The sequence below is a fragment of the Pelodiscus sinensis genome, chromosome 22, assembly GCF_049634645.1.
Source record: "Pelodiscus sinensis isolate JC-2024 chromosome 22, ASM4963464v1, whole genome shotgun sequence".
Taxonomy (NCBI): Eukaryota; Metazoa; Chordata; order Testudines; family Trionychidae; genus Pelodiscus; species Pelodiscus sinensis.
Window position 1 is genome coordinate 12,876,858 of NC_134732.1, and position 26,200 is coordinate 12,903,057.

The 26,200-nt window shown below is 44.0% G+C and overlaps 2 protein-coding genes and 1 long non-coding RNA gene across 4 annotated transcripts in view; 1 reads left to right on the forward strand and 2 right to left on the reverse strand.

Moving 5' to 3' along the window:
- LOC142819309 (uncharacterized) overlaps window positions 1-7,251 on the reverse strand; it is a 46,004-nt gene extending 38,753 nt beyond the window's left edge. Inside the window, exon 1 of the long non-coding RNA XR_012897164.1 lies at window positions 6,747-7,251. This is a non-coding gene — a long non-coding RNA (uncharacterized LOC142819309). The remainder of the gene's footprint in view (window positions 1-6,746) is intronic.
- LOC102460841 (torsin-1A) lies at window positions 6,273-14,326 on the forward strand. The gene is made up of 5 exons (XM_006128392.4): window positions 6,273-6,503; window positions 7,246-7,511; window positions 9,470-9,645; window positions 10,614-10,741; window positions 12,181-14,326. The coding sequence occupies exons 1-5, from the start codon at window positions 6,323-6,325 to the stop codon at window positions 12,429-12,431; spliced, it is 1,002 nt and encodes a 333-aa protein (XP_006128454.2). The 5' UTR covers window positions 6,273-6,322; the 3' UTR covers window positions 12,432-14,326.
- Window positions 14,327-17,181: 2,855 nt separating this feature from the next.
- On the reverse strand, window positions 17,182-25,219 carry LOC102450426 (torsin-1A-like). 2 transcript variants are annotated; one of them, XM_006128339.4, is made up of 5 exons: window positions 24,948-25,216; window positions 24,065-24,330; window positions 21,641-21,816; window positions 21,423-21,550; window positions 17,182-18,688 (listed from the first exon to the last, which is right to left on the reverse strand). In XM_006128339.4, exons 1-5 carry the CDS (start codon window positions 25,150-25,152, stop codon window positions 18,438-18,440), a joined length of 1,026 nt encoding a protein of 341 aa, XP_006128401.2. In that variant the 5' UTR covers window positions 25,153-25,216; the 3' UTR covers window positions 17,182-18,437. The 2 variants fall into 2 exon arrangements, with proteins under 2 accessions (XP_006128401.2, XP_075761372.1); XM_075905257.1 differs by lacking the exon at window positions 17,182-18,688 and adding an exon at window positions 18,695-19,434 and having other exon boundaries at window positions 24,948-25,219.
- Window positions 25,220-26,200: the final 981 nt, after the last annotated feature.

Below are 26,200 nucleotides of genomic sequence, written 5' to 3' on the forward strand. Positions count from 1 at the left end.
TTTACACCGAGCACGTTACCGGCCACCACCAAGAACATCAAAAGACGTGATTGAGGAACCACCCATTTGTTACCGCAAAACAGGCTGCATATCGTTCACAAGGGACACATGACACTGCTGACAAGAGACATGATCAGGGAAAGCACCCTGACAAACTATGTTTCTTTTTCACAGAAGAACCTCAGAACATTGAAAGACGTAGGCATACGCTCCATGGAGGGATGTGCTCCACCCATGTGTCTACGTGCTATTACCATCATAGACTGAGGCCCTTTACCCTTTATGGGTGGCGTCCCTCAGGATACTTATTCACTGACTCTTGAAAAATCCATCCTACCCTCATCTGGGACTATGTACATTAAGCTTCCTATGTACCTAGTTAACTCTGTAAAAACTGATCCTTGTGTTCCCCCACAACCCAAGCTTGACACCGATACATTATGCCTTTGTTATTAACTTGTACCCTGTAAAACTTTCTTTGATAGATTTTATCTAAGCAAAATAAAGGAATCCAAAGGAATCCAATGCATCAGAGAAGGGCAGACAAATAAGCAGTGGCAAATTTTTAAAGTGCTTCTACACAAATGAATCATAGAATCATAGAACTGGAAGAGACCTCAGAAGGTCATCAAGTCCAGCCCCCTGCTCTAGGCAGGACCAATCCCAACTAAATCAACCCGTTCAGGGCTTTGTCAAGCCGACACTTAAACACCTCCAGGGATGGAGACTCCACTACTTCCCTAGGTAACCCATTCCAATGCTTCACCACCCTCCTAGTGAAATAGTTTTTCCTAATATTCAACTTGGACCTCTTCCACCACAACTTGAGACCATTGCTCCTTGTTCTGCCATCCATCACTACTGTGAACAGCCTCGCTCCATCCTCTTTGGAACCTCCCTTCAGGAAGTTGAAGGCTGCTATCAAATCCCCCCTCACTCTTCGATTCTGTAGACTAAACAGAATGTTAGGAGTCTGACTAATAAGATGGGTGAACTAGAGTATCTCGTATTAAAGGAGGAGATTGACATAATAGGCATCACTGAAACCTGGTGGAATGAGGAAAATCTGAAGGACACAATCATACCGGGATATAAAATATATCGAAAGGATAGAGCAGGCCGGGTGGGTGGTGGAGTGACACTGTATGTGAAAGATAATGTAGAATCAAATGAAATAAAAATATTAAATGAATCAACATGTTCAGTAGAATCAATATGGATAGTAATTCCATGCTCCAATAACAAGAAATTAGCAGTAGGGATATTTTGCTGACCACCTGACCAGGACAGCAATACTGATATTGAAATGCTGAGGGAGATTAGAGAGGCTACCAAAATAAAGAACTCTGTAATAATGGGGGATTTTAATTATCCCCATATTGACTGGATACATGTCACCTCAGGAAGAGAAGCAGAGATAAAATTTCTCAATGGCTTAAATGACTGCTTCTTGGAGCAGCTGGTACAGGAACCCACAAGGGGAGAGGCAATTCTCAATTTAGTCCTGAGTGGAGCGCAGGATCAGGTCCAGGAGATAACTATTACAGGACTGCTTGGGAATAGTGACCACAATATAACAACATTTAACATTCCTGTGGTGGGAAGAACACCTCAGCAGTCTAGCACTCTGGCATTTAATTTCAAAAAGGAGAATTACACAAAAATGAGGAGAAACAGAAATTAAAAGGCACAATGACTAGAGCCAAATCCCTGCAAGCTGCATGGAAACTTTTTAAAGACACCATAATAGAGGCCCAACTTAAATGTATACCCCAAATTAAAAACATAGCAAGAGACCTAAAAAAGAGTCACCGTGGCTTAACCACCATGTAAAAGAAGCAGGGAGGGACAAAAAGGCATCTTTTAAGAAGTGGCAGTCCAATCCTAATGAGATAAATAGAAAGGAACATAATGTAAAATCAAGTGTAAAAATGTAATAAGAAAAGCAAAAAAAGATTTTGAGGAACAGCTAGCCAAAAACTAAGAAAGAAATAACAAAATATTTTTTAAGTACATTAGAAGCAGGAAGCCTGCTAAAAAACCTGTGGGTCCCCTAGACGATTGAGATATAAAAGGAGCAATCAAGGACGATAAAGCCATTGCGGATAAACTAAATGATTTCTTTGCTTCAGTCTTCGTGGCTGAGGACGTTAGGGAGATTCCCAAATCTGCACTGTCCTTTGTGGGTGATGAATCTGAGGAACTGTCCCGGATTGAAGTGTCATTAGAGGAGGTTTTGGAACAAACAGAAAAACTTAATGTTAACAAATCTCCGGGACCAGATGGCATTTATTCAAAGGTTCTAAAAGAACTCAAATGGGAAATTGCTGAACTATTATCTGTGGTTTGTAACCAATCCTTTAAATTGGCTTCCGTTCCTAATGACTGGAAGGTAGTCAACGTGACACCAATATTTAAAAAGGGCTCTAGAGGCGATCCTGGCAATTACAGACCGGTAAGTCTAACTTCAGTACCGGGCAAATTAGTCGAAACAATAGTAAAGAATAAAATTGTGAGGCATGTAGAAGAGCATAATTTGTTGGACAAAAGTCAACATGGTTTCTGTAAAGGGAAATCATGTCTTACTAATCTATTAGAGTTCTTTGAAGGGGTTAACAAACATGCAGACAAGGGGGATCCAGTAGATACAGTATACTTAGATTTTCAGAAAGCCTTTGACAAGGTCCCTCACCAAAGGCTCTTGTGTAAATTACATTGCCATGGGATAAGAGGGAAGGTCCTTTCTTGGATTGAGAACTGGTTAAAAGACAGGAAACAAAGGGTAGGAATAAATGGTAAATTTTCAGAATGGAGAGGGGTAACTAGTGGTATCCCCCAAGGGTCAGTCCTGGGACCAGTCCTTTTCAACTTATTCATAAATGATCTGGAGAAAGGGGTAAGCAGTGAGGTGGTAAAGTTTGCGGATGATACCAAACTGTTCAGGATAGTCAAGACAGAAGCAGACTGTGAGGGACTCCAAAAAGATCTCACCAAACTCAGTGATTGGGCAACAAAATGGCAAATGAAATTTAATGTAGGTAAGTGTAAAGTAATGCACATCGGGAAAAATAACCCCAACTATACGTACAGTATGATGGAGGATAATTTGGCTATGACAAATCAGGAAAGAGATCTTGGAGTTATTGTGGGTTGTTCTCTGAAAACTTCCACAAAGTGTGCTGCGGTGGTCAAAAAGACAAATAGGATACCTAGAATACCTAGAATACCTAGAAACCATCTACTTCAAGACAGACCCAAGAAAACCAACAATAGAACACCACTTGTCATCACCTACAACCCCCAACTTAAACCTGTCCAACACATTATCAATAAACTACAGCCTATATTGGAACAGGATACCATACTCAAAGAGGCTCTGGGAGACAGACCCATAGTCTCCTATAGACAACCACCTAACCTCAAGATGATTCTTACCAACCACCACAGGACATACCACACTAATACCAACCCTGGTACCTTCCCTTGCAACAAACCCCGTTGCCAGCTTTGTCCACATATTCATTCTGCTGATACCATTATTGGACCTAACCAAGTGAGTTATAAGATCAAGAACACATATTCCTGCGCATCCAGAAATATAATCTACGCTATCATGTGCCGAAAGTGTCCGTCTGCTATGTACATTGGACAAACATCTCAGACACTTCGCCAAAGGATTAATGCCCACAAAACAGATATCAGACAAGATCACAAAGAGAAAACAGTTTCTTGCCACTTTAACCAGAAAGGACACTCTCTAAATGACTTAGCCACCTGCATTCTGCTACAAAGACCTTTTACATCTGCACTTGAAAGGGAATCCTCTGAACTGTCATTCATGTTAAAATTCGACACTTACCAACAAGGACTTAACAAGTCTTTGAACTTTCTCACCCATTACCAAGACAGTTTCCCCAATTATCACCTGTAATACCATTAACTCACAAACATCCCACTCTCCCTACCTTTAATATCAGCAGTTCACAGACACTTACCTTCCTTCCTCCCCCTTCCCACCCCCCCGCATCCCCCTTCTGTTCTGCAATGTGATTTGTCCTTTTCATATTTGTTCATTTTTTTAAATTGTATCCTTTGGTATATATGGTTGTGACTACTTTCTTCCACTATTTGATCTGAGGAAGTGGGTCTGGCCCACGAAAGCTCATCATCTAATAAACCATCTTGTTAGTCTTTAAAGTGCTACATTGTCCTGCATTTTGCTTCAACTACCCCAGACTAACACGGCTACATTTCTATCGCAAATAGGATGTTAGGAATTATTAAGAAAGGGATAGAAAATAAGACCCAGAATATCTTACTGCCCCTGTATAAAACTATGGTACGTCCACATCTTGAATACTGTGTACGGATGTGGTCTCCTCACCTCAAAAAAGATATTTTGGCCTTGGAAAGGGTTCGGAAAAGGGCAAGTAAAATGATTAGGGGTTTGGAATGGGTCCTATATGAAGAGAGGTTAAAGAGACTGGGACTCTTCAATTTAGAAAAGAGGAGATTGAGGAGGGATATGATAGAGGTATATAAAACCATGAGTGGTGTGGAGAGGGCGGATAAAGAAAAGTTATTTATTAGTTCCCAGAATAGAAGAACTAGAGGACACCAAATGAAATTAATGGATAGAAGGTTTAAAACTAATAAGCGAAAGTTCTTCTTCACACAGCATGTAGTCAACCTGTGGAACTCCTTGCCAGAGGAGGCTGTGAAGGCTAGGACTATAACAGAGTTTAAAGAGAAGCTAGATAATTTCATGGAGGTTAGGTCCATAAAAGGCAGAGGATAAAATGGTGTCCCTGGCCTCTGTTTGTCAGAGGCTGGAGAAGGATGGCAGGGGACAAATCGCTTGATCATTGTCTTCAGTCCACCCTCTCTGGGGCACCTGGTGCTGGCCACTGTCAGCAGACAGGCTACTGGGCTATATGGACCTTTGGTCTGACCCAGTATGGCTGTTCTTATGTTCTTATAAAATGTTTTTCCTTGTGGTGGTCGGATTTAGTGCTGTTGAGCAGTCCCCTGTGTATTTACCCATGGCTTGCTCACTGTTTACTCTCTTTTGTAATAGTCTTCAATGATTTACCTCTCAACTGTGAGTGTTGGCACACTGCACTCTGCCTCTGTAGGAGAGTAGCTTTCAAACTTCAATGATAAACAAATACGAGTAGCACTATTCAGACAGGTTCAAACTATTCCAATACAAGAGGAAAGATATTGGCACTGACACTTTACATGAAAAGGAAGGTATCTTCTTGGCCTTGATATATAATGGAGGAGAACACTTGTAGAATCAGAGAACGGGTGAGACTCTGTCACCGGCAGAGCTTGTTCCATGGGAGCCTTTGTGAAAGAATGGGGACTGGGAGGAAAACATTAACACAATCATGTTTCATGCTTGGTAGGACGACCATTTAGCAAGTGTGAAAAATCGGGATGGGATGGAGGCAACACTACAGGAACCTAAATAATAAGAATGGCCATACTGTGTCAGACCAAAGCTCCATCTAGACCAGTATCCTGTCTGCCAACACTAGTCAATACCAGATGCCCCAGAGGGAGGGAACACAACAGGTAATCCTCACATGATCCCTCTCCTGTCACCCATTTACAGATGCTAGGGGCACCATTCCTACTCATCCTGGCTAATAGCCATTGATGAACCTAACCTCCATGAATCTATCTAGTTCGTTTTTGAACCCTGTTAAAGTCCTAGCCTTCACCACATCCTCTGGCAAGGAGTTCCACAGGTTGACTGTGCACTGAATGAAGAAAAATTTCCTTTTGTTTGTTTTGAACAAAAGCCCCTAATATCAGGACTGTCTCTAGAAAATCAGGGCGTCTGGCCACCTGAATCAGGAGGTGAGACTATTTTTGCTAGCATGATAAGATTTGCAACCCATCTCTTGCAGCCATAGGAGCTTGCAGCCTAGGGTGCCTCCAGCAAGGTGAGGGAAACAGGCTCTTATGGGCATCCCCTCCAGCCGGGGAGGAGGAGGAAACCAGCAAGGAGAGCCAGGCTCTCGAAGCAAGCGCCCTGCGGCAGTTAGACTTGGGCTGGGACCGAAAACGTGTCCTTTCCCCACGCTGCGTTCCTGCATCCGCCCCTCACAAAGATGGCGGGAATGTGTGCGTGCGGGGCGGAAGTATGTGTGTTCCCAACGCTCCCTGCCCCGTTCTCAAGCTCGGGGAATCCAAGCGCTCCCCCTCACAAAGATGGCGGCGGAACGGAAGTGCTGGGCGCCGCGCAGGGGCCGCCGGGAGTGGTAGTTTCGAATCGGCTAGCGGCACGGCGGGCCGGCCCGGACAAGGCACCATGCAGCTGCTGCTGGGGCTGCTCTCGCTGCTGGCGCCGGGCTCGGCCGCGCTGGAGCCCATCAGCCTGGGCATCGCCATAGGGGCGGCCTCGGCGCTCACCGGCTATTTCTCCTACCCCAGCTTCTACTGCGGCTTCGTGGAGTGCTGCCCCGGGGAGGCGGAGCGGCCCAACGCCACCGGTACCGGGCCCGGCCCAACGGAACCGGGGCGGACCCCGCGCGGCGCCGGGGCGGCTCTGGCTGCAGGCTGGGGACAGGGGCCTCTGGGGGGCGGGTGCAATGGGGCCGCCCCACTTAGCGATGAACATTTGGGGCCATGCACCACGCGTCACCGAAGGGAGACTGGCCCAGCAGCTCAGCGCTGACCCAGAGGGAGAAGGGACTTTGAGACAGGCACTCCCCTTCTCTGCCCCCTTTCCTCACCTGGGACGTGGGGCTGACACCTCAGGGCGCCTCACCCGGGCGTTCTGGGAGCCGCATTTCATTTGCGGGCTTAGAGCGCTTTGCGATCCTTGGATGCAAGTGCCAAGAGTTATTCTTGGGCTCTGTCTTCCTAGTGCAGTGACTGAGTCCCCCTCCCCCCTGTTTTCTAGGCAGAGGTAAGGATTGTAGACTGCTCAGGGAGGGAAATGTAGCCGTGTTAGTCTGGTGCAGCTGAAACAAAAACCAGGATTGTATCCTTTGGTATATGTGGTTGTGACAATTTTCTTCCACCGTTTGATTTGAGGAAATGGGTCTGGCCCACGAAAACTTATCACCTATTAAATCATTTTGTTAGTCTTTAATGTGCTACACAGTCCTGTTTTTTGTTTCCGAGAGGGAAATGGGATTCAGGATCCTATTCCATTTGCAAATCGCTTTTGGAAGTCCTTGTTCTTCTAACATGACCTCCCTTCTTTCCTTTTCTCCTGGGACTCTTCAGCACTGAAGGAGGATCTGAATAATAAGCTCTTTGGCCAGCACCTTGCCAAGGATGTGATCCTGAAAGCAGTGACTGGATTCAGCAACAACCCTAATCCCAAAAAGCCACTTGTTCTCTCCCTACACGGCTGGGGAGGCACAGGTAAAAACTTTGTCAGCCAAATCATCGCAAAGAACATTCACAAAGCAGGACAGAAGAGCAAATTTGTTCATCTCTTTATAGCCACACTACACTTCCCACATGCACATCAGGTTAGCCTGTATAAGGTAAGAGAGCAAATTTTAACTTCACCTTGGTTGTATCAGTAAATATTAATAATTAAAACTGCACTGTGAAATTAGATGGTTCTTAGTATACAAATCCATGGGTCTCTAAAATCTAAAATAACAAACTCTTGTACCCACCTAGTGTTTCTTTGTATTTTCAAACATTCACTGACAAGTTTAGGGAGGTGGAATCTAAATATCCCCCTGCAGTGCTAGAGACTAGGGATGTAAATGGGTAACCAGTTAACCTGTGAGCATCACCCTTAACCACTTCCTGGTAAGTATCACCTGGTAATTGGTGCCCAGCCCAGACAGAGCAGCCTGGCAGGGCCCACTAGGGTGAGCAGTTAACATATAGTTTAATTAACGGGTTAACATTTTAAATGGGATTTTACATCCCTACTAGAACCTGAAACATAACAGCAATGACTTAAAGGCTAAGAAATGGAAAGTGAAACAGATAAATCTGTTTAGTCTTGCTTTTCAGTGTTCCTCAAAGTTGGCAATTAAAAGTTACTTCCTCTTACTGTTTTTTTTCTTACTTCCTCCTGGTGTTACTTTTTCATGTTACTTTTTATAAGGTAGGCTGTTATGAAATGTTGTCAGTTCAAGCTAAATGAGGTGACTATAAAGAACAGTAATTTCAGAGACTTGTAAGTGACGGATGCTGATCACCTTGTTTATTCCCTGCAATTTTCTTGAAAAGGATGGTCACAGCCTGAAGGTTACGAACTCAAAGCATTTTTAAATGTTAAAAACTGAAGACTGTAGTAAGATGAGGGCTTGAAACATAAGCCCATGCCTTTGATGTTTATCTGGTTTGTGGTCTTTGGGGGTTCTCTCGGAGCCTGCTGTCCTGGCTACCTGCGCAGAGCTAGGGGAGAAGCACATGCACACAGCTGAACATTTATCATTATTGAATGGAGTAGGATATCTATCAGGACACCCTACCAGTAACCTCTGACTCACAAAGGTCCATCAGGAATTAGTTTTGGTTATATTTATTGTTTGTTTTGGTTGGTTGTCTGTCTGTCTGTCAGTCAAGAGGAGGGTAGAAGTAGTACTATACTGTAGAAGAAATGTCTTCCTTTCCCCTGTAGCCCTAGTTGTGCTTTGACTGTTCAACAGAAATTGGAAATTATTTGCTTTATGGCAATTCTCTTTAAATAACTGCAACAGGAGTCACATTCTATCAGCATGTTTGCTAAAGTGAAGGCAGTGGTCTTTCCTCCCTTCAAGAAGCAGGAGATAATCCCGGTATCTAATGGATTGTTGGTCTACATAATACTAAGTCCTACCATGAGTGCACTAGGGATGTGAACGACTAGTTGACTGCCTGATAAGCAAATGCTTATCGGATAGTCGACAGGCTAGTCAACTAGTCACTCCCCCTATCAGAAAGAGGCAGCAAGGGGGGAAGAGAAGGGGGTACTTCAAAGCAGCAGTACTGCGTGCAGCCTGGGGCCAGACCCTGGGCTTCACGTGATGCTGCTGCTTTGAAACACTGCATACAGTCCGAGGCCAGCTGGGGACTCCCCACTGATCCTGGATTCCATGCGGCCCTGCTGCTTTGAAATGCCACATGTAGCCTGAGGCTGGGCTCCCTACAGTGTTTCAAAGCGGCAGCACTGCCTGGAGTCAGCAGGGGAGTCCCCAGCTGGCCCCGGACTGCAGGTGGCGCTTTCACCTTTAAAGTGTAGTAACAGCCCTAGGCCTGTTGCTACGCTTCAAAGGCAGAGGTGCCCTATCAACTAATTTAATAGTCAATGCAAAACATTGACTATTTGATTAGTCAGTTACTCAAAATTTAACATCCTAGAGTGCATGGGACTGGACGATGTCTCAAGTGTCTAGAAGTCCTATAATTCTATGATTACTCACACCCCCTGCCAGGTGTTTTTTGTGCTCTCTTATCAGTGAGACCTAGTCTTTTAATGTGCATTTCTCCTTTGTTCCAGGACCAGTTGCATAAGTGGATTCGGGGTAACGTGAGTGCCTGTGCCAGGTCTGTGTTCATATTTGACGAAATGGATAAATTGCACCCTGGCCTCATTGATGCCATCAAGCCATTCTTAGACTATTATGAGCAGATTGATGGGGTGTCCTATCGAAGAGCCATCTTTATCTTTCTCAGGTTTGTGGTCTGTCTACTATGGCAAATCTGGGCTCAGCTGGGCCTTCGCTGTGTCTGTGGTATGTGTGTTGGCCACTCAGAGCTTGCAGGCATCAGTAGGGACAAAACCCAGATTCTTGTATTCAAAAAGCATGTGCTGTTTGAGCTAAAGAATGTCCATAAGTTGCCTACAGGGGTGTGGTTCCATGTTCCAAGAAGGGGCAGGGCTGCCCTGAGCCTGATGCTTCCCCTCTCCACCTCCCCTCTCCCAGCCCTCAGAGCTGCCTGGAGCATGTGGCACAGCGCTCTGGTGGTGATTTAAAGGGCCATGCACTTTAGCTTCTGCAGTAGTAGCAGTGGCAGCTGGGTGTCCTAGGCCCCTTTGAATTGTTGGGCCTTGAGGCAACTGTCCCCAATGCGCTGTTTTCCCTGCCTCTCTATCAGCAGTGCTGGCTGGCTGCATTGCAAGGCCTATGGTACAGTTGAGCAATTGACTCCATCCAGCAAGGACTGTAGCAAGTAACATGTTAAAGTGGGTTGTTCTGGTAGTCTAGTCTAGTAGCAGCATGCTGCCTTACAGCAGATTGGAACGCAGATCCTGAATCTGTTCCTCGTTCCATGTGCTGGGAACGGTGCACAGTATCGTACTTCACCACGAGCTTTGCATCACGCAGAGGGCTCATCGCATATGCCTACCTGCTGATCCCTTTTGAGAGGGAGCTATGTAGCCATTTCTGAGCAAGAGATATTGTGGCTCAGGGCCAGCACAGTAGGGACAAAGTGGAATTTAGGCTTTGATTTAGTGTTTTTATTCTGTGCAGACAAGTGTTAAATGAGCTGTGCCCACGAAAGCTCATGATACCATCTACAGGTTTTGTTAGTCTTTAAAGTGCTACCAGATCATTTGCCTGCTGTTTTTTTTCTCCTAGAGAAAGAGATGCTGAATTCTTCCTATTTAGAATCTGTACTAAACTTTCTCTCATTAACAGTAATGCAGGTGGGGATTTAATTAATAAAGTGACTCTGGACTTCTGGAGGAGTGGAAAAGACAGGGAGCAGATTCAGCTGAAAGACCTGGAGCCTGTGTTATCAGTAGCAGTCTTCAATAATAAGAATAGTGAGTTACTTTCCTAATGAGTAGGCATTTCTTTTAATTTATAAACACAGAAGATCCTTGCTTGGTGGGTGTTGTTCCAACTTCTCTCTTCGTACCATGTAATATTGTTGTTCAAGCACTTGCACTCACTTACACCTGGCTACTGCCAGATCCTGAGCATGGCAATTCATTGATTTTGCTGGGTGCTTGGCACATTTAAGGAGACACTCTGCGGTTCTCTGGATCAAACCCTCCCACAATGGATTGTTTATTTTGGGGAGAAATTATGCACAATGGTTTTGGGGTCAGGAGACTATTAATGCATTAACCAGTCACCTCTGTGGATTGACCTGGGTGTATAACCTAACTCCGTTCCCAATGAAAATGATGTTAGATGATCCCAGTCTAGTTTTTAGTAGACAGCTGCCTGCTTGATAAAGACCTCAGCACAGGGCAGAGACTGGACCAGCAGAGGGTGCTGCAGATCAAGATTGACTTGTGCTGGCAGAACTGTGTACAGAAAATTCATGCTTTATGCCTGGTGCAAGCAAGTGCCATTATAAGTGACAAATATTAATCAAAGTCTAAATCTTAGATAATGTCCCTAGTGGTACAAGAATGTAGGCCAGGGCTGTATGCGGCCCATGGGGTTCTACACGTAGCCCACCAAGACATCTTGTTTATCATTGCCCATGTGCATAGCTGCCAGATTCTGCTGGTTTCCATTCATGTAGGGTTTTTTTCCTACCAGTAGTACTAAAGTGACACGCACGTAAAGCCAGGTCACATGATGTGAGGTGCACACTGATTGTACACAACACTGACTGAGAGCCGTGTGCTCCCTCTGCAGCCAATCAAAGCACTGCTCGGGTTCAGTCGGCACACCCCACAAATTCTAGGTATGCAAGCACAGTTAGCAAAATTTACCCTAGCCTGGGAGACCGTTTTGGTTATCCCAATCTCCTATCCCACTAAGATGGAGGGCCACTAATGCGGCCCACTCGCTAGCCTAGGGGGCCCACTTGCAGCCATTGCTGATCTGGGTGCAACGCATGGGCCCTTCATGTTTGGGAGTGTGAAAGGGCCGTTCATCTGTTGTATAGTAAAGTTGCGATAACAAGAACCAAACATTAAGGGTACATTTAAACTACATACTATTTTCAAAAGGAATTTGCTTATATTCTTCAATCGCGGAGTAGTCTGGACGCATTTTTTGGAGGGGGGAACCTCCTTTTTCGGAAAAAAAGTGTAAACCTCATTTTTTAAAGAGCAGTTTCTTTCCGAAAAAGGGGTTTTCCCCCCCCAAAAAAACGCGTACAGACTACTTTCAAGGAATTTGCATATCCTCTTTCAAAAATAGCACATAGTCTAGACATAGCCTTATTGACAATGGAGGACAGAACTGTCACTAAGAGGTTGCAATTGTTCTCCCTGACCACTTAAGCACTGATGTTTTCTAGGTGGCTTGTGGCACAGCAGTTTGATCGACAGAAACCTCATTGATTACTTTGTCCCCTTCTTGCCACTGGAGTACAAGCACGTGAAGATGTGCATCAAAGCAGAAATCCAGTCTCAGGGCAAGGAAATTGACGAGGCATTTGTGGATAAGGTGGCCAATGAGATGACCTACTTCCCAAAAGATGAGAAAATCTACTCCGATAAAGGCTGCAAGATGGTGCAGGACAGGCTGTTTTTCTCTTGGGAGAGATAGCTGTGAGCTGCATGAAACTGAGGTGGAGCAAGGAACTTGATGCTTTTACCTCACCGAAGCACTTTTAATAGCATTTTGGAAGTCTGTGTCTTTGCACTTTTTAATATTTTGGGACATGTGGCAGGGATCCTCGGAATGACTGATTTTATTTTCTTTTTTGTAAATCTCACTGCTCTTCCTTAAGCTATCTGTAACTACGTGTTGCATTTTCTAATCTGGGGTTAGTCTCTGGAAATCTTTGAGCATAACACTCAGCATTGGATGCAGCCTTCACTGCATTGTATTTAACAGCTGAGACTGTTAAAAATTCCATCCTCTCTACCCTCTCAGCTAGAGGATGGGAGTAAAAGGAAGGAACCCTTCCATTTGTCCACAATCCCTTCCTAGCATATAAAAGGACCAGTCCTATTCCCATTGAAATGAATGGGAGTTTTGGCCCTGACTTCAGATGGCGTGTCCAGCATCTATGAGACAGCAAGGGTGAGCCCTTGATACTTTGCTAGTTCAAATGCCACTGTGCTGGAAAGACTCTGGAGAGAGTTGGTAGTGTTGTGCTCAGAGAGTCAGCTTTCTAGGGATGGAAGGGCAGGATCTTGGTTCATTTCTGACTCTAAGCTATCTTCATGCTTCCCTGTGGAACATTATGGTGAACTCAAGGAGAGCGGGGGTACGGGATAAATTAGTTGCTCCCCCCCCAGTCCCTATTGAGAAGACTCTCCATACTTTCCCTTCCAATGAAATTTTTGAATCCAAGGGAGTCCAAGTGGCTGTAAGCTTTGCTGCCAATGTCCCTTTCAATGGGGGAAACTGTGCACCAGCAGTTTGATTGTTACAGCGCCTTAGGCAAGTGTCTTGTCTTTCAGTGGGGAAAGGTTCATGAGGATTTGACTGTTACAACTTGTCAGGTCAGTATCGACAAGGTGTTATACAGCTGTGGCTTGGAGGGAATGTCTAATCCAGCTCTGGGCAACACCCCCTGCCCTTCCCTAGACATACACTTTGCTTGAATATTGCCTTGTTGTAGAAATGATTTTGAAGTCTATTTTTATACTATTTTATACTAGTTACAATGGAAGTATAAAATCTTTTTCTTCAGCACTAGGGAGGATGGGAAATATGGTCAAAGAGTTACCTTCCCCCATTCCTATTGTATTTTTAATATTTTTTTAACTAACATTGTAAAATTAATGAAAACCTGTGTCTGCCATGGTCAGGGTGAAACACCTTGTTCCCAGCAGCAAGGTGAAATGAGAACCAGCAGGATTAGGAAGCTGGAAGAGGATTAACTTTCATCCATCTAGTAAGGGTGGAATTTTAGTATCACATCTTACACACCAAAGACTCAACTTCCTAACTCTTCCTCTCCCTTGCACTCAGCCAGACGTGATGTGAAATGGAAGTGCCTTTATAAATGGAGGACAAGATAGCTAGTATGTAGTGGAGCTAATATGCATGGGAGGAAATTGATTATTTTATAATGTAGTTGCTGAATTAACTCCCTCTTATATATTGATACTTTTTAAGATGGTGTCTCAAATCAAGCCAGTTTTTGTTCAAACTACCAGCAAGAAAGCTTTAGATGTTCATGTTAACCTGTGAAATTGAAGGAATCTGTTACAATTTTTTTTATAACCCTGTGTGCAGTCTGTCATAACCATGACAAACTGTTTGCTCTGATGCAATCCCTTGAAGTGAAAACTAACCGTCAACCTTGGGACATTGGACTGTTGTTTTGATGTGATGTTTTGCCTTTATGGCTAACTCTTACTCAAAGGATCTCAAATGTTGCACTCACAAGTGTATGATTGCTCTTCTAACTTGGATGTTCTGAATGTAAGCTTCCCATGCAGTTTTAAAACCTGTCATAGCTGCAATAAATGTTTTTCATCCTTCAACTGCCTTTGACTTATTTAACTGCCAGCTGGTAGACAATAGCTTGCTACTGCTTTGTTCCTAGGCATTCATGCTGGGGTATGATGTGCCTTCCACTCAGCTTTATTCTGATTAAATCAGGCCATCTTAATAACTGACTTGCCTGCTCCTTCCCAAGGTAAATAAAGTATCATTATAAATAAGGATAAGAGATTTCCCTGTAGCTTTTTATTAATACAGCAGCATGCCATACTTCATATCAATAAAGCTTCTAAAGATGCCATTCAGGAGAGAAGTCTTTTTCAGGTGATGGACCTGGGGTGGAGGTTTAACCAAGAGGGTTGCATTTTTATCTCTGGCTCCACTGCAAAAGAGTGGCTGGAAATTTACTCTTCTTATGGCAACTCTTAAGCATTCTTACAATTTTTTTTTCTGATACCAGTGGTAGAAATGTAACTTGCCACATCCCTTTAGCACCACTCTGACCTGACCAGGTCACTTGATCTCTTGTGTCTCAGCCCTTTTTCCAACAAGCAGTTTTTCCCTCTAATCTTTTCCATCCATGTACAGAATGTTTATGTGCATTATGGCATGTGTGAATGTGCACCACCGGCAGGAGAAACACAAACCTAGCTGAGGGCGCTCAACTAATCATCTGGGCAGCAGTGGAATCTCATCTGAGCCGCCACACAATTGAGCTGCTTATAGGGAACACTACTTACAGGGTGAGTACAGGTAGTGCCCCTGGAGTTCAGCTGCTGGAATTTAAACACCACAGCAGCTAGCCAGCAAGGTGGTTAAAATACCAGACTAGTAGAAACATCCAATCATTCGTGGGAAATCTGGAAATTAGTGCCATAGGCAATACAGGGCTAATGCTTTCCTTCTCCCCCCTCCAGCACTCACAGGGTAGGAATCTAATTGTAATAAGTGCTTTGAGTTCACTAATGGATGGAGTGCAAAGTGTTACTTGGCAGAGTTACTTTATGCTCTGATCCACTGTTGAACTTGGGAGGTTCAGGAGACTAATATAAACAAGAGCAGTATTTCTTCAAGCCACCAGGGACAATCAAAGTTTCCTGTTTTCTCCTCCCTCCCCCCCACAAGTTGCATCATGTCACTATAAAGCTTGTAGAATATAATCCTCATAATTCATGTACTTTAGAGAAGCCAGCAAATGATGACTGGAGCACTACACACTTATTCCAGCTGCTGTGCACTGCAAGTCTTAAACTCAGGCTCCTGCTGAGTTTGAAATGAAGGTTAAAGGGAATCTCTGAGCTTACCGGTTTAAAGTCAATTACATTGTCCAAATATAACAAGGAAGACTAGAGTCCTGCTGCTCCATTTTTTTGTAGAGGTGCAAAGAGCAGTGCACACCAAAGTGCTGCATTTCAACTGTCCCACATGGCCACTGCTAGAATGAACTAAAAGGTACCTGCTTTGCATAAACAGTACTGTTTGAAGAGGATTACATTAATGCAAACTAGGTAGTGTCCACTGCAGTCCCAGGGCCAGTTGTCCTTCACTCCCTGGCTAAGTCTACACTTGTGGCTTCTTGCACAAGTATGGCCGTTCTTGCACAAGAATCTGCAGAGCATCCACACTGCCCACCCGCTCTTGCGCAAAGAAATTTACAGCGTGGTATGAGAGGGCTACTTGCACAAGAGCTACGCTCTTTTTTAACAAGTGTAAGCCCTCTTGCCCAGGAGCTCTTGCACAAGAGGGCAGTGTGGACGCTGGGCAGGGATTTCTTGCGCAAGAAAGCCCTAGGGCTAAAATGGCCATCAGCGTTTTCTTGTGCAAGAAGCCACCAGTGTAGACATAGGCCCTGAGTCTGCATGGTAGCAAACTGGAGCATAGCCAAAGATACCATCACTTACTGTAACTAGTCAGTCACATCTGTGACAGCAAGACATGGGTAAACAAAGTAAGGGGTTTCATCTACTCCACTTACAGGACAAATTGTCTGTTTTTAAGCACTTTTAGAATACTGTCGAGACTACAGAATGTGGAAGACTGTTCCTGTTACAAGGAGCCAAGAGCCTGATTTGCACTAGCACAACTTTAGAAAGTTAATGCACACTCTTAAGCAGTCTGCACTAGGGATGTCAAATACTGGTTAAATGAACAGTTGATTAACCTCATGAATTCTTATCAGTTACTCGACTATTCTGTAGGCTCCTGGGGTGTGGCTGGGACCCAGTGCAATCTAGCCCCACTCTTGAGGAGCCCCCTGCCAGGGAGGAGCTAGTCCACGAAGAAAGCCAGTTTAAAAACCAGCTCCCCTCACAGACCAGCTGCCTGTCACCCCATGCTGTTGCCTCAGATACAGAGGCAGCAGTACAAGGTGGCAGCAGCCCCTGCTTGAGAAGAGGGTGGTGTCTGGAGCTTCCAGACCCTGTGTGGGCTGGAACTGAGCCGGGTTGCCTGGCTCCTATACACTTTAAATGCAGAACTGCAGCAGGGGTAGGTCCTGGACTGGTGCAAGCTGGCACTGAGCCATGCTGCTGTCCAGCCTGCTAAAAAAAATGTACTGCAGGGGGAGGGGGAGAAATGCATGTAGTCTATAGTATTAACTTAAGCTTTTGTTTATCAATTAATCAAGTATACTATTACATCCCTAGTCTGTACTAACTACTCATTGAGTCACACTGCAAACCATAATTTAGCTAATCTTTTTCAGCAACAGATGAAGACCCACATCTCCCCTCCACTGCCACACCCTTTTGTATCCTAATTGCAAAAGGTGAACATGAACGTTTGTATTCAAGCACAGCAGACTATCCATAGGCAGAAGTGTGGTAAGATGGTAAATGTACATACAAAAGTAACAATGAGGCAGTCCCTTCAATAATGCAAAGCAAGAGGTAGCATATACAAATTTTACTGGTGAGATCTTTTATTGAGGGAATTATAAAAATCTTACTTTCAAATTGTAAGAGCTAGAAACGGGAGTGAAAAGGTACAGTGCTGGCATTTATAAATAAAACTGGCAGATGGGGTGTAATAACTTTAGTTGATGGATTACTGTAATTAAATATTTTTCCAGGTAGTTTTGAAGCTGTCTTCATCTCTTTTCACACAGCAGTGTTTTTAAGGCTAGGATCAAAATGAAATCTCACAGTTTGACAGTGGGTGAAAAGTTACCCAAGCTGCTATTTTCTGCATTTAGAAATATTTGCAACAAAAGAAAATCTTACAACCAGCCCATGGACGTACCAGGTTCTGCCTTCGCCTTTCTCTGATTCTACGAAATGGACACTCCAACCAAGAACCATCCCTGGATTTAGTGAACAACCTTATTCTTCATTACAGCAAAGAAGGAAAAGGAAAGCAGGCCACGTGCCAACTCTCCACTTTACAGCAAACAGCCAAAGGAGGAACTAACGCCATTACAGGAATGCAGTACAACTGCAGTTCCTTTTTTTGCTCAGCTTTGTTTCATATATTGACCTACTCCTATCAGAGATGGAGTCCACATGGCTAATGCAGTTTGGCAGCAGAAGAGATTGTTTACAGCCTGGCTTTTATAAGAATGGCACCTTATAATGTTCTGTAAGAGGACATATTGACACTCTCTCTCACAATGGTTCCAATAGAGCTGGAAGCACTAAAGATGGTTGTTTTAAGGGGGGGAAACCCCACCCTGCATATCCTTTTTTCAAAACACAATTGGAAAATACCCCACCCACAACTCCTAGGAATGGGTTGCAAGATACAAAGGCCTTGATTAAAATATTCTGTACCATCTAGAAACCATTTCTACAAATTAAAATTTAATTAAAACCAGATCAAAACTGCAGGTCTAATATACATGTGAGTGTTCCACTGAACAAACTGTAACAATCAACCAAGTCGTGATTTGAGATAATCATAGGCGCTGTTCGACAATGCTCTCGAAGAGGTGACTGCTCCATGCACTGTTCCTTCCTAACTTCATGGAACAGGAAAGACATCTTTTGAAGATACGACTATTACAAGGCTCCCCCAGTGTATTGCCAGTTATTTACACCACCAATTAAACGATAATGTTCCCTTTTTTAAAAAAGTGCTTGACAGTGAAATATTTCGGTTTCTTCACTGTGTGATGTGGTTCATTTTTTCCTTTGCAGATCACAGCATTGTAAAACATTATAAGTCATAATAAAAATCCAACTTGGTGAATACAGTTTTGCATCCTTTATCAGAGTAAATTTTCTCGTCCTTGGGGAAATAGGTCATCTCATCAGCCACTTTGGTTATGATTTCTTCATCCACCACGTAGCCACGTGATTCAAGTTCAACCCTGATACACATTTTCACGTGTTTGTATTCCAAAGGCAAAAAGGGGACAAAATAATCAATGAGGTTTCTGTCGATCAAGCTGCTGTGCCAAAAGCCGCCTGCAAACAAATATTGTTGGTTAGTGCATCTTAGGTGGAGATTGACAGCTACTGGGGATGGGCATACATTTATCGCAACTCCCTGCAACCCACCCTACAGTGGTTTACTCTTGGTTTTTATTTTTACCACAATCACCTCTATTTCTATAAGGTCACGCATTGCCATGGTAGGAAAGTGGCTTCACCTTAAGCCAAGCAAGATGGACCAAGAAAACATCTCACACAGCCCTGTTACTGTATGTCAAGGCCACAGATCTAGTGGCACCTCTGCCTCCTCTCTAGTTTGTGTGTGCAGTGCCTCAGCTGTTAGTCTCCAAACCTTTAACTGTCCTGGGATAGAATCCTCCACTTCTCCCACTTTTAGACTGGGTCCTGGCTACAGTATCTGGTGGATCAGCCCTAACATGTCTAATAGGGTTTAAGTACCTGAAGTTCTTCCCTTTGGGAGGCCATTAGAGGCAGTAAATACAGTGACCATAAACAAAAGCATTGCTTGATCTTGCCAGTAGGAGTAAAAACCATAACATAACAGAGGATTTTAAAGTAACAAAAGGGCTACGCACATGCTTATCTTACCATCCCCCTGTCTTGGAAGCTTAGGGAGGCATTACTGCTTCAGACCTTCCAGCAGGGTTTATGAGTGTTTCAGTCTGTTCCCCACAATCAGCTCCCAAACAACTGCCTGACCAGAGAGTCTTCTAACTTGTCAATTTGATTCCCAGGCTGGGCAAAACAAACTCTGTAATCTGTGTGGAACCAAGGAAGCAGGTTCTTCACAGTTAATATCTCAGGTATTTTCTCTTAGCCCTCTTCAAGTTTTTAGGAGGGCATGTTTTTATTTCTCAATAGCCTGCTGTTAAATTAAATAAAAAAAGGATATAATAAGTATTCCAAAATTTAACCCAATACAGCCGAGTAGATTTAAATCAAAGGAATTTAAAAACCAAATTTTAATCAGAATGTAAAGCAGCAAGCATGAAATCTTGATTTAAATAATCAATTTTAATGGAGTTTTGCATTAAAACCTTTACGTACAGCCTTGACATTAAATATGGTGGTTTTGAGTGGTGGGAAGCTAATTAAGAGAAAGTGCTATAACTTCTATACATTTAAGCAATTATATCACTTAATTTATATTTTACTGTGTCAAAAATGGTGAATGATAAAAGACTTAGTAATGTGTCAAAAAGTTTATCAATGTTTGCATTTAAAACAAAATGCAGGACAATGTAGCACTTTAAAGACTAACAAGATGGTCAGTCTTTAAAGTGCTACATTGTCCTGCATTTTGCTTCAACTACCCCAGACTAACACGGCTACATTTCTATCACTATTCTGCATTTAAAACTGATCTCTTAAATTCTTTAACCACAGACAGCATTTCTTTTAACTGCTTATTTCATGTCACATCTCCTTCAGGATTTTAGACCAAGTAGGTCTCATCCTCTCAAACTGGAAGAGGAAAATAAATGTTCCTGTTTCTTATATTTAAATGAATTAAGTCATTGAACCAACTTAGTCAAATAAAATGAAAAAGAAAATATTCTTTCTGCATCTGCTGAGGAGCTTACTGCTGTCAAAAGCTGATTTAGCACTCAAACTCTGGTTTGGCCAGTGACTTTTACCAGTACAGGGATTTGACTTTCTTTAAAATTTTACAGCGAACATGTACTCTTTCACATTTTTTATTGAATTTAAATGAACAGATTACAAGTTCAGGCCTTATAATAGGTTGTTACAAACACAAATTTAATTTTAAATAGGTTTATTTATTTTTTTTTAATTGGAACAAAGCCTGGTTTTGATTTTTTTAAAACCATCTACTTATCCATACTATACTGTAAACACAGCAAATGTCTCAAGAACCAGGTCACATACAATATTAATAAATTACAGTGCAGTCTCATGTCCTTCACCATTACTCTCCACCTCAAATCAGCAACCAAACAGCATCAGTCGGAATATTTCATCACTATACCATAGTATCTCCCTGCCTGAAAACTGGGGTTTGCACTGAACTGCTGCTGCCATACCTGTTCACCATCAACGCCAGCCCTGCCATTTCTGTTTACTTCTCTGTCTCTTTGTAAATAAACCTGTGTGCACTTTCACAATGGTAAAAGCAGTTCATCTCTCTCTCACTAAGCCTGCTCAAAAGAACAATCAAGTCAACAGATGCAAAATCCATCATTTAATATACCAGTGTCACCGAGTGCATCTCTTAGTTTGTCATCCTGCAGACTGCTCTGCTGGAGAGCTATAATAGTTTGGGTCCATTGTTATAAGGTTTATTTTTAAGCTACTGTTAAAAATAACTTTGTAACTACACAGCTACAGCATAATAATTTAGGAGGAACATTAACTGACAATCTACACCTTCAATTCTGAAGGGCAAGGAAGGAGAAGGATGTGACATTTATCATGCAGCCTCCAATTAAGAGCCAAAGAAGTCTACCTACTCTCAGGAAGGGACATGGTACTTGCTCAGACACAGTACCACAGATGGATCCTGAAAATAATCCTGCTTAAATTTTTCATGTTGTCTGTTAAAGAGTCAAACTATGTAAAGAGTAGAATATTATGGCAATCCTACCTATGATTACCACTGGGACCATAACAACAAATATTTGTTTCTTTAGATGTTCTCCAAAGAGGCAGTTGGCAAATACCAGAAAGATGCTGAACCACTCAAAGAGAAGGACTTTTAGCCATGGGAACAATCAAAATTACTCACTATTCTTATTGTTGAAGACAGACACAGACAATGAAGCTTCCAAGTCTCTGAGTTCCATGTTTTCCCTTTTTCTTCCCCTTCTCCAGAAATCTAATGCCACATCTGTTATCTTTTCGGCCCCTGCATTGCTGTGTGATGGAGGGAAAGGATTTCAGCTGGATGGGTTTCACAGAGCATTCAGTTTACAGCATTGCAAGGATTTCACCGATGCTCCTCACCTGAGAAAGATGAAGATGGCTCTCCGATAGGACACCCCATCAAGCTGCTCATAATAGTCCAAGAACGGTTTGATGGAATCAATGAGCCCTGCGTGCATTTTATCCATTTCATCAAATATAAAGATTGACCTGGCACAGGCACTCACGTTTCCTCGAATCCAGGACTGCAACTGGTCCTATGTTATACAAAAATAAAGGAGATTGCATATTCCAACTGCATCTGTGTCACCTTGAAGACACGGGAAATGTATAGATCGCTGCTTTTCATTCAAAAGCTGTAACTTCAATTGTGCACCTAAAATTGTGTGAATTTCTTGATTGAAATCTGGTTAAAAGGTCAGCTGTAAAGAATGATAAAAGGAACATAGTAACAGAAATGCATTCTGGTTGTTAAAATAACCTTAACAACCGGAATCTCTCTGCAGGTATCCATGAAAAAGACTATATTTCAAGCCAGTGAATAAATATGGATATGAAGCAACAACCTACCTCGCAAGATAAAGTGAATGCCAGTGGGGAAAATTATTTTCTTTGGTGCTAATAATCTGCAGTCAAGTAGCATATTCCATCCTTAGAACTCAAAACATTTTCCAACATTCATTAGTTGAGTCAGTGAGTGATTACGTGACTTAGCCAAAATAACATAAAAATTACTGGAACAGCTAGGTATAGAACACAGAATCATAACTCCTATTCCTATGCTTTAACCACTGGTAAGTAATCTAACTGCAGGTGATTTTAAATGTTTAAAAAGTGTAGTCTTGTTCAGGAAGGGGGTAATCTTATTTAAATATTTCATTATACAGGCAGTCCTCAGATTTATGACACAGACAATTCCTGAAAATTGTGTCATAAGTCTAAACATCATAACTCAGAACTACAATCCACTCCCTTGCAGGACCAAGCATTATAAAATTGAATTGTGGTGTCAATTCAGAAACATAGGTGCCATTTGTTGTAAGTCAAACATTGTAAAGTTGAGGTATGCCTGTATGGCTCAGGTATTTACCCACTACAGTATTAAAAGTTATGTTTAAGATTAGTAATGAGAAAGGAAAGGAACAGGACAGTTGATATAAAACAAAACAGTGACTCAGCTCATTTTACCAATCTCACAATTATTTGGTCCCTGTACATGGAAAAGGCAGTGTAGGGAAGACTGCGCACTGTCCATTAAGTGAATTTCACATGCTGTTTTTCTTTTTACATGACCAAAGAACATAAAGATCCATTTTCACCACTGCTTTCAGGACTCATTTGGGGCAGGATAATAGAAACCTTTACAAGGGGAAATACATAAACTAGAGAAAAAGTAGAATTCTCCATTTTAAAAGCTAAAACGTTCCATTCTTTTAAGTTTTCAATATGCATACATTTTGTGTTTAAGTTCAAAACACAGTACAAAGTTCACTAATCTGCATACTACTCATTATGTAGAAAAGTTTCATCCTCATTTTGCAGACTGCAGAATAGACTCTTTCACACAACCTAGTGGCAGAATCAGGATTCAAATTCAGGAACACAAGCAGTGGGATTTCCCTAAACTGTGCTGACTCACATATGTACCTGATTAATGTAGCCACGGGTATGTCTTGGCATTTCACTCTTTAATGTATTCATGCTCACAAAAACCCCTGAGAGGGACAAAGTACACCTAGCCCCATTTTTCAGTTGAGAAACTGAGGTAAGGAAAGACTAAATCACATGCCCAAAGATACACAGGAAAACCTGTGGTGGGATATTTGGGGCAGAGAACTGAACCCACGTCCCATGCTGACTTCCTATGTCCTTTCCCTCTGAACAGTAACATGAGAGGCTGCATAAACAATTTTTTAAAAATGTACAGGTAAAATCAGTCCCTAGACATTTGAGCGCAGGTCTCAAACTCCCAACCTGTGAACCATCCCTGGCTGGAACAATTGCGCAATCTGGCCTGAGATTCCTGGCAAGCTGAGGGAGGGGGGCTGTCCGTTACCAGCCCTTAAACCCTACCCTTTCCTGTCATCACCCTGTCATGCTCCTGTCTGCCCCAGGAAATCTGAGGAGACCACTACCACCACACGGCATCAGGTTCCCATAGTGATCCCCAAGCCGTACCCTCAGGGGACAGGGTGCCATCGGAGGGAACATGGCTATTTGGGGGCCTGTAATACACAGACCTCACCACCACCCGGCCCATTGGGAATCTTGTGCCACATTGCACAATTGCTCCTGCTGGGGCTAGCCTGTGGGTTGGGAGATTGAGACCCCTGCATTAGGGTTTCCACATTTGCACTTCAGACTCAGCACACATTGTGTTTTACTGTTTCAGATAAAAAGCCTTCACTCGTTAGTACTACTGATCCCATAATCTTGATAATCTAACAAAAGAGATAACCCACACAATCACACTTAAAATACATCGAGCTCCAAATGCACTCTTACCTTGTACTGGCTAATGCTATGTGCATGGGGAAAATGCAAAGTGGACACAAACTGATGGACATAGTTGCTGTTCAGGCCTCCTTCGTAGATACTCTCTGCTATTATTTTACTGACAAAGTTTTTGCCAGTACCAGTCCATCCATGTAAGGAGAGAGTGAGAGGTTTTTTGGGGTTTGTGTTGTTCAAGAAGCCAATCACAGCTTTCACAATCACCTTCTTCACAAGGTGCTGACCAAATAGTTTCTTATCCAAATCCTCCTGAAGTGCTGAATGAAGGAGACACCAACCAGAGAAGAAGAAAAAAAGGTGATAGGTTTTAATGTTTCTAGGCTGCTTTGGAATGGTGGCCTCTCTGATATCCCAAGGTGCCTAAACTTTGCTCATCCCAGGGCAGCTGCCAGGGGATCAAAGAGCTATCCTGATTAGAATGGAACCAGCACGTTTTTCTTGAATAGTGGAGACTGCAGACCCTGGAATGGGATGCTCTGGATCCAGCTGCCAATCACCATCCCTCTTCCTGTGGAGGGACTCATACCACCAGGTTCCCCTTTTACTCCCGCTCCTTCTGTCTGGAAGCAGCCACACGTTCTTTCATCTCCCCAGCGTCCCCTCCCCCCAAAACTATCAGCCCTCTCCTCTAGTTGTAGCCTCCTACACCCCCTCGGCATGCGCCCTCTAATCTTGCCCTCCCCGCCTTCCTGTCTGCTGCACGAGAGCCAACGACCCAGCTCCGACTCCCTCTCTCAGCGGGCATCTTCCGAGAGGCCGGACCCTTCCCCAGCCTAAGCAGCCCCCAAGCTGAACCCCACCAACAGGGACAGCCCCCAAGCGCCCCCAACACGTACTGACCCCATAACCGCCAGCCCCGCCCCAGCCCACCTACCTGCTCCCGCCCGGGTCCCCTCCCGCTGGAGGCAGCACTCCCTGAAGTAGCAGTAGAGGCGCGGGTAGGAGATGAAGCCGGTGAGCGCTGAGGCGGCAGCCCCGCACAGCGCCAGTCCCAGGCTGATGGGCTCCACCGTCTGCACCGGGCTCAGCAGCAGCGCAAGGCCCAGAACAGCCCCCAGCGGCCCCCGCAGCAGCTTCATGCCCCCTCCGCCAGGCCCCAGCCCGGCCTGTCAGGCGCCACCCTCACCCCGCACAGCCACTTCCGCTTCCGGACTAGTCGCTTCCGGCACCACCATCTTGGTTGAGGGCAGAGGCGTTGGCCAGGGTTGAGGTTGGCGGCGGCCATGTTGGAAACAGGCCGTCACTGTCACGTGACCGAAAGGGCCCGCCCTCTCCCGCGAGATCGCTACTCAGTAGGTGACAGGTTAGCTAGGCAATGACTCAGTATCGCCGTCATGACGTAGCATCCTGCTCCACGTGCCGTAAGACCGTCGGCGGAGCAGGTCGTGACGTAGCTTCCGCGTGCGTGTCCCGACGTGTCCTCGGTGCCCACCCTGCGGCCCTGCAAGCAACCTCCGTCTCCCTGTTCAGCTTGTGGCCGGGTTAGATCACACACCCCAGCTCCCTCTACTCGTTTCCAGACGGGTGCAGATTTCTTCCATCTATGTGCAGGACAAAATATTGTAGGTGCAGGGGTGCATGTGCAAAAGAGCACCGCTACTAGCAACACACAACCCATGTGCACTCTGCTAACCCCCAGCAGCCAGTTTACAAGGAACACTGTTGGAAGGAAGCCTTCTAACACCTATTGGAAACTGCAATTAATAAATAACGGTTTTGTTCTGACTCCTTTGAGTCGCTAGTGCCTGCTGAAAGCTCTTTTAAATCTTCCCTTGCTAAAAAAAAAAAAAAAAAACAATACTGGCACAGTGGTTAGGGGCCACTGTCTCACAAAAAAACAAACACCTCACTGAAGTGGCCCCTCTCTAAGAAGGAGACACTCCCCACATTTCCCTTTCACACCAGGGCTGGGGGGTTGGGAGGGGAAGGAGTCCTGGCTAGTAGATTGTGCACTCCAGCTCCATGGAGTGTCAGCACTGCTAAAGGTGGGAGGGGGCAAAGAGTCCCAAACCCTGGGGGCTGGATTCAGGCAAGCCAGGGGCTGGATTCAGCCCCTGGGCCTTAGGTTTCCCAGCCCTGTTCAAAATACTAGCTAGATGATGTAGCATTGTCATCTCCATTTACTAT